This window comes from Phytophthora parasitica (genome assembly GCF_000247585.1).
Source record: "Phytophthora parasitica INRA-310 unplaced genomic scaffold supercont2.46, whole genome shotgun sequence".
Lineage (NCBI taxonomy): Eukaryota > Oomycota > Peronosporomycetes > Peronosporales > Peronosporaceae > Phytophthora > Phytophthora nicotianae.
Genome location: NW_008649032.1, coordinates 235,886 through 245,831, shown reverse-complemented (window position 1 = coordinate 245,831; position 9,946 = coordinate 235,886). Strand labels below are relative to the sequence as shown.

The window sequence follows — 9,946 nt, the reverse complement described above, 5'->3', positions numbered from 1 at the left end:
CACATGGATTGCAGAAGTCAGCGTAGCTCATCCGACTGGAGGACTCTTGAGGACGTATTTGTCCTCCAAGCACCTCGGAGACAAGAAAGAGGAGACTGAAGCACTTATCCAGACTCTAGAAGCTGAGAAAAGTCTGTCTCCAATGGATTTTAAAGCCGCGGATGAGAAGTTAATTCACTCATCGAGGAAAAAGTTGGATAAAATCCAGAATCGCCTTGAAAAAACACAAAGGAAAATCGATATTATCAAGGATATTCTGCCGGAATTCAACGACGTAATGGACAAGAAAATGAAGAATAAGCCGAGGAACTCGACTTCGAAGGACATGTTGACAGCCGCTGCGAAAGCTGCTAAGACAGCAGCGATTAACACTCAGCAACGATTTAATTGGGAGGCCTGCGAGTGCGCCTTTGTGGTGTTTAATAATCTGGAATCCAGACGTCGATGTCTTCAAGATTATCGCCACTCCACGCGCTGGATACCGCGCAAGTGGCAGCCTGAAGAGCTGCGTTTCCGCGCGGATTTTCCGCTTATTGTGACCAAAGCTCCCGAACCATCAAACATTCTGTGGGAGAACCTTGAAGTTACCGACCGGGGACGCTTTTATCGACAATTAGTGACGAATTTAGTGACCATAGCGCTTCTGGTGACATCTTGTGCCATTATTTCGGCCGCTAAGACAGCTCAGGAGCAATTTGCGAGCAAAACCCCGCCTGAAGGCCTGTGTGATCGCGCTCTTCCAGCCGTATTTTACGCAGATACTTCGTTCTCTTACAATGCCCAAAAGAAACCCATTATGTGGTCTCTAGCTTGGGATTCGACACAAACTTGTACGCCTGGAATATCCGGAGAAAATCGATACTACATTGCGTATTCGAACGGGATTCTGAATGATTTAGACTCTTCCAAACTGTCCTATGGCACTACCTACCGGAATCCCACGCGTTGTGTGGATCCCTGTATCTCCGATGCTAGTACAGAGGTATGTAATACTCTGCCGTGCTTTTACTATAAAGATCTGGTAATGACGGAAGATCGGTCATGTGAAGCCTACGAAGCTAGTCACGTACTCTACTGCTACTGTTCTACCCAATTGACGACTAGTATCAAGAAACACGGCTTCGTTAATGGTGCTAAAAATCTATGGGATGTTCTGCCATGTCGTGGATTTACCAAGGATTATCTGGTCAAGAACGCCTTCACTCTTCTGGCTGCTGGTATCGTGGTAATTGTCAATTTCTTACTGAATAATATCTTACGGATGTTCGCAGTATTCGAACGACACACCAGTGAATCTACCAAGACAATCCGAGTGGCAATTCGGATGTTTGGAGCCCAGTTCCTGAACACTGCGCTGATCGTAATTATCGTAAATGCCTCGTTTGGATTAAGTTCTGTAACAGTTGCGAAGGAGCTTTTGGGAGGCAAATACAAGGACTTTGAGCGTGGCTGGTATCCAACTGTAGGCATGGGAATCGCTACCACAATGCTACTTAACGCCTTCCTACCTCAGTTCACACTGTTTATGCAGATGTGCATTGTATCTCCTATTCGCCGGTGGTACAAACGTCGCTCTATTCGTACACAAGCAAAGATGGATAAGCTGTACGCAGGCCCAACGTTCGATATCTCGCTACGATACCCGATGGTTCTGAACTCAGTGTTTGTAACTATGGTGTTTTGTGGTGGCTCGCCTATTTTACTCTTCATTGCCGCAGTATCTGCCTCGGGAATCTATTGGTTCGATAAATTATCGATTTTGTATCTTTACAGTATCAAGACGACGTACGATGAGATTCTAGGTGAAGTTACGCTCCAAGTTCTCCCCTGGACTTTGGCGCTACATTTGGGATTTTCTGCTTGGATGTACGGCAACGCAGAGCTTCTGAAAGGCACAATGTTGGATCTTCCGTGGCTCTTAAAATTCGTTGGATTATCGTCTGTGGTGCATGATCATCCGAACGCTACATCGGAGGAATTGTACGATATTCTGACGGATAAACTCCAGAAGTACGACGTTCTGGGCCCCAATGGATTCTTGGTAAAAATCGTGTACTCACACGTGATGCTGATGACTGTACTGTGCTTTATCGTCACGATCGGACTCTTGTTGTACACCATTTTTGGTACGATCGTGTTCGTCGTACTGGGACAGATGTGGGCGATAGTAAAGCATGCATTATTGCTCCCGATAGAGCAGATTCAGTCTCTATTCTCAAAAGAAAACGCGATTCCTAAAGAAACGAAGGATCTTTCGGAAAAAGATATATTACCAGTAATTTTACTACCAGAATTTACTGAACCGTTCCTGATGTCTGTAACAAGAAAATATCGACCGGATGAAGGGCTTGGTTACCAGAGGAGTAAAGTGGAAAATACATACGAACTCACGTGTGTGTGGCCGGAGGATACAGTTCATGAGAACGGAGTGGAGCGACTGACTGGAGAGCGCAAATTAACGTGGGAATCTATGCAAGCCCCCGTCAAGTCGTATGCTATCGAAGCGAACGAGAAGTACAGACACAGCGTTAATATGGTGTTAGATGCCTGGCAAATAATCAAGAAGGCACGCAATCTGGAACATGTTCCGGAACTGGTATCCTTAGGGAATGTCATCCCGATGGTGGAGAATGCAGTCACTGCAACGGAGATAACGGCCAAGAACGGTGAAGACGAGGCACCTACTGATGATACCAGGCCGGAAGAGACCGCTGATATCATTGGAGAAGAAGACGAAGAGGAGAAAATCGAGGAATCTGCTGCATCTGAAGGTGAAAATCTAGACCAGTCCGAAGATTGAGGATCAAATCCATGAATAACTTCATAAATTCAGTACATTTTCAATGCATTGCCTAGTAAATTATTTTTTTTTTGCAGATAGGTATTTTCATTCCTAGATTTACTTCATCTAGGGTATGATATACATTCTGTTTTACCTCATGTCGAGGCCTTAACGTTCCAAGCGCATGAGGACAATCCGATCGCGAAGGCTTGGATCGGAGCCAATGGGAACCGGAAATCGAGTGCAAACTTGGACTTGGAAAACTTACCGAACTGCATGACCACGCGATTATTTCCTGTCGGGTCCGGTACTGGACTGGCAAGCGTCCCAGCGGATTCTTCCTCGAGCATGAGCATGAAATTCTTGGCCGAAGCTTCACGGATGCGCCCACCGTGAAATTTTAACATGAGCGAGTTGACTTCCGGGCACCAAACCGGTAATTTACTTCCGATCTTGATCCGGTCGCTTGTCGGCGTGTCGAAGGTGAAAATGTGCTGGCGTTTATTACGTGGAGACGGCGACGTCAGGAGACGAGCTCTCGGTGTACCCCTAGGCGTACCCCCCGACGACGTCACGGCTCGACTGACTCGAGGACACCACACAACGCGAGACCGTTTATCTTCCATAATCGCCGGGATAATCACCGAAAAGCAGCGCATCTCGGAGCCCACAACCCCCGCAGCTTTAGTGAAGTGCGAGATATCGGCAAGAAGTTGACGATCGGCACCTTCGACGGCTGCAGCGGTGGCGTCTTCGTGGGTGTTACTGCACGTGAAGGTGTTGAAACTCTGGTCGCAACCTTCGCACCCGCAACTGTAGAGTTTAAAGTTGTTATCAGTGGCCTTACGTAGCACCGCACAGTAGTGTCCAGTGGGTTCTTCAGCGTCTTCCGTATCGGGGAAGTTCTCATACTGCGATATGTAAAAGGTGCCGCCGATCTGCTTGGCGCTGAGCAAGAATTGGTCGTTGTTCCAGTACATTTTGTACTGATTCTTGTTAGTACGTTCTACGGTAGAGTACGTCCACGCCTTGGCTTGAGTAGGGCTTAGACACTCTTCAGCGAGGTATTCCCGAGCGTGGCCGCTTTCCAACATGTCCATGTCTTGGAAAGGTTCCTTGCGGATGGTATTGCCCCATGTCGGACTCGTGACTTCGGATGTGGGGGTCCCGTCTTTCTTGCCGTCTTCAGTCACTCCGTTCAAGTGGGCGGACAGGATTTTTGACGCTCGTTCGAGGAGTCCAGCAGGTGCCACGTTGGTCTTGGCGTGGGTCTTTGCTTGACGAGGCAAGTCCGTGTCGATGAACAGACCTGAGCGCATGGTGTCTGCCATGGTTGAGCTTGGCTTGATGGAGTGTAGGCAAGTCCGCTTATGACTGGCTGAGACGCTCTTGGATGGCTGTAAAGCTTTTTTTAAACGATACACTTGAGTGTCGGATCGAAAATTATCGATAGCTCAACGAGGACGTGGGAGCTCATCTCGCTCCGACCAGAAGCAGGAAATCGGCTTTGATCCGGAGTATTTTTAATGGTCCCAAGAATAGGAGAATCGAGGAAGGAGTTGGTTCTTATCCAACAGACCCGAAATAATTCTTCAGCACGAGAACAATCAGAACAACATGTCGTAGATTCGGTAGAGCCATCATCACGATGACCTGAACGGTTGTATCCATATTGACGATCCACAATCGGGTGCCTGAAGTTGAAGCAAAAGTCAAGCACAAGAACAACAATTGACGCCGCTGCACATTAACACCTTATCCCCAAAATTCGTCTTAATTAATTGACCTGCATATATCGGGTTTAACTGTAGCGCTTCCAAGTATATCATGATTAGAAACACGGTGATTATGAATTCTTGGTGTTTACGGGTTGTGCTCAATGCAACTCAAATCTTGACCTCCATCTTCTGCTGTTCGGGCGGAGGATTCATCCTTCCGCAGCAAGATGCTTCAGTGCATTTGAGCAGCATTTGCTGATTCTCATTCTCGCTTTTGCTTCGACCTAACCAAGACATTTACAACTATGGTTAGAGCTGTCATCGTATCTGGGCTGCTTCTGGCCTGTCACTCTTTGGAAGTAACAGCAGACCAATTCGTTGATATCCCCCCGCGAGTGACCATTGGAGGCGCGCCGACAGGAGTAGTCTGGGAAGGATGGGGGACGTCGCTCGCTTGGTGGACCAACGTTTATGGAGACACTGAATATGTCAATGAAGAACTGGCCGAAATGTTCTTTACCATGAACGACTCTTCATTTGCACGCAACACCGCAGGATTTCTCAAGCTTCCAGCTCTGGGATTCAACATCGCACGGTACAACATCGGAGGATCAGGCAGCAACGTCATTGACGATAGTGGCACGGAAATCGCCATGAAAACGTCCAAAGAAATGCTCGGTTACAAGACGATGGAGAGTTTCTGGCTGGACTGGTTCAATACTGATCCAAAGACAAAATCATGGAACTGGAATGCCGACGCTAAACAGCGCAAAATGCTGTCACTCGCAGTCGGACTGGGCGTGAATATCCTTGAAGCGTACTCAAGCTCCCCGCCTTGGTGGATGACAAAGAACCGCGCCACCGCTGGCGGCGATAAGGGAGATGTTGACAACTTGATGGCGTCGAACATCGACCAGTTCGCTCTGTACTTGGCGACGGTAGTGAGTGAGGCAAAGACTCGTTGGGGTGTCAACTTCAATTACGTTGAACCGTTCAACGAACCGAGTAACAAATGGGACTTCCCTGGTACACAGGAAGGCTGTCACTTTGATGTGGCAACACAGAATGAGGTGGTAAAGCGTCTGCGTTCTCACCTCGACAAGCTCAAGCTACAGTCGGTGAATGTGTCAGTATCTGACGAGAACTCTCCAACCCAAGCTTTGACAACACTAACGGGCATGACGAAGACTGCAACTGGATTGGGGGCCGTCGGGAAAGTGAACACGCACGGTAATGACGGCCCTGCTGCGTATCGTGGCCCAGACCGTGCTGCGTTGAAGAAATTGGCCAGCGATTCGAGCTTGAAACTGTGGGACTCGAACTACATTGATGGTGACGGTTCTGGTCTTACACTAGCTCAATCGATCGCGCTGGATATCAACGAGTTGGGTGTGTCAGCTTTCGTGTACGACCAAGTGTTGAACAGCGGAGGTTTGGGACTTATCCAGTCGAATCTGTGGGTGAACTGGACTGGTGAGGAGAATCCGAAATATTACGTGATGGCGCATTATTCTCGTCACATTCGTCCTGGGATGGAAATGATTGGTACGGACGATGTTAACACAGTTGCTGCGTACGATTCGACCAACTTTATATTGGCGATTGTGAGGGTGAATTTTGGCGCTGAAGAGACGAAGCAGATGAACCTTGATGACTTCGTAGCGGCGCTACCTACCAGTGTGGATAAACTTCCAACTAGAATCGACAGCTGGATGACGCAAACGAACAGCACGGACTCGTTCTACGTGGACTCTGGTATCCAAAGCCCCAGTACAGTATTCGACGTAGTGTTCCCACCAGAGTCTATCGCGACATTCGAAGTGCATTGGGCTTTGGAATAAAAACACCCGCTTTACGTAAGGTAGTCGACAGGTGCACAAATGTATGAGGTCTTTCTAGTTTCACCCGCGATCAAACCATCGAGAGCAGTAGAAAAGTGCAGCACTAACTATAGGATCCGTGACTAGTCAAAAACAGTAAAAGCACTCTTGTCTTGAGTGCAAACACCTCTAGACAAGAGTTCTTTTACAGCTATTTGGTTTTTAGGCAGTTTTAACTCATCCGCCATGACACCAAAAATCTGCAGCGGCCTAAATCCATTGTCAACCAAGTAAATCTTTCCTTAGCACATCAACCTTAAAGACCATAACACTCAGTCCCTATGCACCCACATTACTATCTTTTAACTCGCAATGCCTGTAACGACCCGCAGGGTCAAACGGGGACCTCAAGTAAGAATACATCGTATGGCTATGAATTGAGATCAATTCTAGATCACCAGCAGCGAGCATACCGAGATCTCGGTTGGAAAACCTGCTAGACTATTTTTTTTTTTTTTTTTTACTTCCAAATGAATGTCAAGATGGGAAACGTATTTTGAGTGAGAAGCACTTGCCTTGTCAATCCTTACCAGAAATATCATTTTCAACATCCTATTGGGATCTTCCATTCATGCATATCAAATAAGGGCTAAGCCTGACCAGCTCAGCTTGCGTTTCCTTTGCGATGATGTATAATAAATTCTACGTTAATAAAGACCGGATCCATTAAAAAAATTGCTCACCGTACAAAATCAGCCAAAGTGGCGGGTTCTTACAGGCATTACGAGTTAATTTACAAAACTGTTTGTGCTACTCGTATGTGTTTCCACGACGTTTACATGTTAGTAATTTGTGACAATCATATGGTATCTGATCGCTATACTAGTAATATATAAACACGAAGCGTCTTCGTGTTTCTTCTTCAAATTTGGCTTCACGGCTAATTTTGATTCAGAACCTGCATGCGTACTGCAGACGTTTCAGGGTGCCGCTCGGAAATGTCTAAACCAATTCTAACGTCGTGATTTTGCTGGAAAGATGTCTTCAACGCTGACGGCATATCGCTACTTAAACACGAGTAGCTAGAAGTTTTCTGTCGGCGCTCGTTTCCTTTCGAGAAATGTAAGTTAATCGGTTGAAAAATGACTTCTGTATGTTTTTAATCGCAGGCCATTCACTTTAATATGAATATCTCATAACCGTTTGCTTTTTAATGTGCATTGGACAGATATTTTGGCATCAAATTGGCAATATGTCTGCACTTGGCGCACTCACTACCCATCTAACAATTTGTCACTTTTAACGAGGAGAATACGAGGGGAATAGGGGTCAATTTCCCTCAATTAATGAGGTCTGACGAAGACTCTGGATTTTGTCAGCGGATACAGCACGGGACCAGACTATCAATCCCAGAGCAACAATATCGTGTTGTTCACTTGTGTCATTCTTACAACTTTTCTCCACAGTTCAGCTCTTCGCACGAAAGGGGATCATTCTGTAATAATGCGTTTTTTTGGCCAGCACCGTATGAGGCAAAGAATATAGCTTACGTGTGTCGAGTGGGTAAGGCTTGACACAGTTTGAGAGCTATTGCACCCACGCCAATGAATTGAAGAATTTGGCGAGCGATACAAGCTTTAAAAACTACATCGATCAGGTCTTGCTTAATCGAATTATAGGGTGTCATGGAGTTACGTGTTCTGCTTGCCTGTATCATTTGTGAAGAATTAGAAAGTGAGGTTCGTGTCTTTGCAAAGTAACATAACAAAGAACCAGTAGACAGAAGCAACGGGCATACAGTCATCAACTCACAACAGTCTCCGCGAAAGGGAACCATTTATTCTGAGCGAAATTAAAAATAAGAGCGTAAAAACGTAATTAGCTATCTCTCTGCTATGGCAACGAATACTAATTGTTTCTGACACAAAATCCGTCACAATACTGATGCACTACAACGTCATGCAAAGCCTAGCGGTACTGGACTATTCGGGGCCAAGACACAGTCTATGGAGATTGCAGAACGACCTGCACAATTTTTACTGTGGCTACTATCGTGGCAGTGCTTTGAAAAAATAAATATAATACAATTATTATAGCATTGTATTTATTTAATAATTTATTATTGGCTTTCATAAAAGTCCGTAAAATATAAAATTGTCCCCGTAATTACTGTATTGATTTCTTACCAGTTGACTGGTGTGAAGGTGCCTCGACGTTGGTGGATCTGGGGGTTAGACTCTTTATTTTGTGTTCGTCCAAATTTAGTTCTATGTTTTCTTTCAGAACCCAACAAAACTGCTGCTCAGGCTGGCACGTATCTTGCCCTCGCCGGCTATATTTGGTTGGCTAAAAGAACCCAGCTTGGATGATACCAGCAGTCACCAGCCCCTGCAGCAGTGGGCTTCGAACCCAAGCCAGTGGCGTGATAGGGTCAATCTCACACCACTGACCCTTGCAATACAGCAAAACAATATAGCAAAATAATTGAATAATTTATTATTGTGGATCGGTATATTGCAATGATTATTATGTGCTTCTGTGAAGCCCAGTACAATTTTTTTATTTTATTGTAAGAGCACTGTATCGTTGATAATAAGATGCTACAACTCGAGACAACGATGGGCCAACGTTACTTGCGCTCTTAGAAGAGATCGGTAATATAAGACGTATTGTAGTAACTTCTGTTCCTGCACTTTGGACCTCAATACTACTAAGGAGATGCTGGGCAGGAATCATACTTCTCGAGCAACTCCGGGAACAATTGGCAATCCTTGTTGTATTTCGAATAGACGCGCTGCCCATTCACGACCTTCCCCATCTTGTTTAGCACATGGGCCATCGGGTTTCCTTTCATGACGTGGCACGCAATCTCGGCATTCATTTTATTGAGGGCATGAGTTTGCATCACGATTTCAAATCACCTTTCTCTCCTCTTTGCTATCTAGTTCCTCTTGGCTCCTCGCAGCCCCGGCGAAGAGGACATCGGAAAGCTTGTTCTCGGTGTGGCTTACGCTCGTATCCACAGAAATGACGCGGGCGAAGGAAATAGTCACGGCAGCTTTGAAGGTGCCTGCGTGCGCATGATTAATCGATGCTGCTTGATCTCAAAAGTGAAGAATGATGAAGCTTGAGCGTTGCAGGAGAAATTGCGAAATGGATTATGGCGGAGTTGGGTCTTAAATGAGGCAGATCACTCTGTACTTACTATTTACACGTTAGTTCCATATTTTTGTCTACTGTCAGAGTTCTCTATACAGAGCCAGTTTTCGTAGGTACCATAACATACACCATTTTACTCCGGCCTTAGCCTCAAGATACATCTTCAAGATTGGATTCTTCGTCAGGATGACAGGAATGAGGAGGATGAACCCTCCATGCCCATTCATTAGAGGATCTCAAGCTCCATTTGTGAGTGCATGTTTTTTACACGGGGACGCTCCATAAACGATCAAATCTTTGTGCTCGATTAGCATCACACTTCATAAGCGCACACTTTTCTTTTGTTCGCTAGCGTCACGCTTCACAAGTGCACAATTTTTGCTGCATCAGAGCGATTCCCGCAGCAAGTTTAGAATCCAAGTTTTTTTTTCCTCCACTTCAAAGAGTAACACTGGAAGAGGGTCTGC

General features: G+C 45.9%; 4 protein-coding genes across 4 annotated transcripts in view; 2 read left to right on the top strand and 2 right to left on the bottom strand.

Moving 5' to 3' along the window:
- The window catches only part of PPTG_23667 (hypothetical protein), a gene marked incomplete at its 5' end in the record, with an annotated part of 3,981 nt that extends 1,133 nt beyond the window's left edge, over positions 1 to 2,848 (top strand). The window contains one exon of the mRNA XM_008912336.1: positions 15 to 2,848. Coding sequence (XP_008910584.1) covers positions 15 to 2,800 — 2,786 coding nt within the window. The 3' untranslated portion in view covers positions 2,801 to 2,848. The remainder of the gene's footprint in view (positions 1 to 14) is intronic.
- On the bottom strand, positions 2,817 to 4,354 carry PPTG_15284 (hypothetical protein). Its single transcript, XM_008912335.1, has one exon. It carries the CDS (start codon positions 4,111 to 4,113, stop codon positions 2,938 to 2,940), a length of 1,176 nt encoding a protein of 391 aa, XP_008910583.1. The 5' UTR covers positions 4,114 to 4,354; the 3' UTR covers positions 2,817 to 2,937.
- Positions 4,355 to 4,805: 451 nt separating this feature from the next.
- PPTG_15283 (hypothetical protein) lies at positions 4,806 to 6,341 on the top strand (the record flags this gene model as incomplete). The annotated part of the gene is made up of 1 exon (XM_008912334.1): positions 4,806 to 6,341. The coding sequence occupies one exon, from the start codon at positions 4,806 to 4,808 to the stop codon at positions 6,339 to 6,341; it is 1,536 nt and encodes a 511-aa protein (XP_008910582.1).
- A 1,670-nt stretch (positions 6,342 to 8,011) lies between these two features.
- On the bottom strand, positions 8,012 to 9,201 carry PPTG_23666 (hypothetical protein; the record flags this gene model as incomplete). The annotated part of the gene is made up of 3 exons (XM_008912333.1): positions 8,012 to 8,028; positions 8,507 to 8,544; positions 9,059 to 9,201. The coding sequence occupies 3 exons, from the start codon at positions 9,199 to 9,201 to the stop codon at positions 8,012 to 8,014; spliced, it is 198 nt and encodes a 65-aa protein (XP_008910581.1).
- Positions 9,202 to 9,946: the final 745 nt, after the last annotated feature.

What these genes read in the sequence shown, in the direction of transcription:
- PPTG_15284 (XM_008912335.1), bottom strand. Translation starts at nt 4,113, where the DNA reads ATGGCAGACACCATGCGCTCAGGTCTGTTCATCGACACGGACTTGCCT.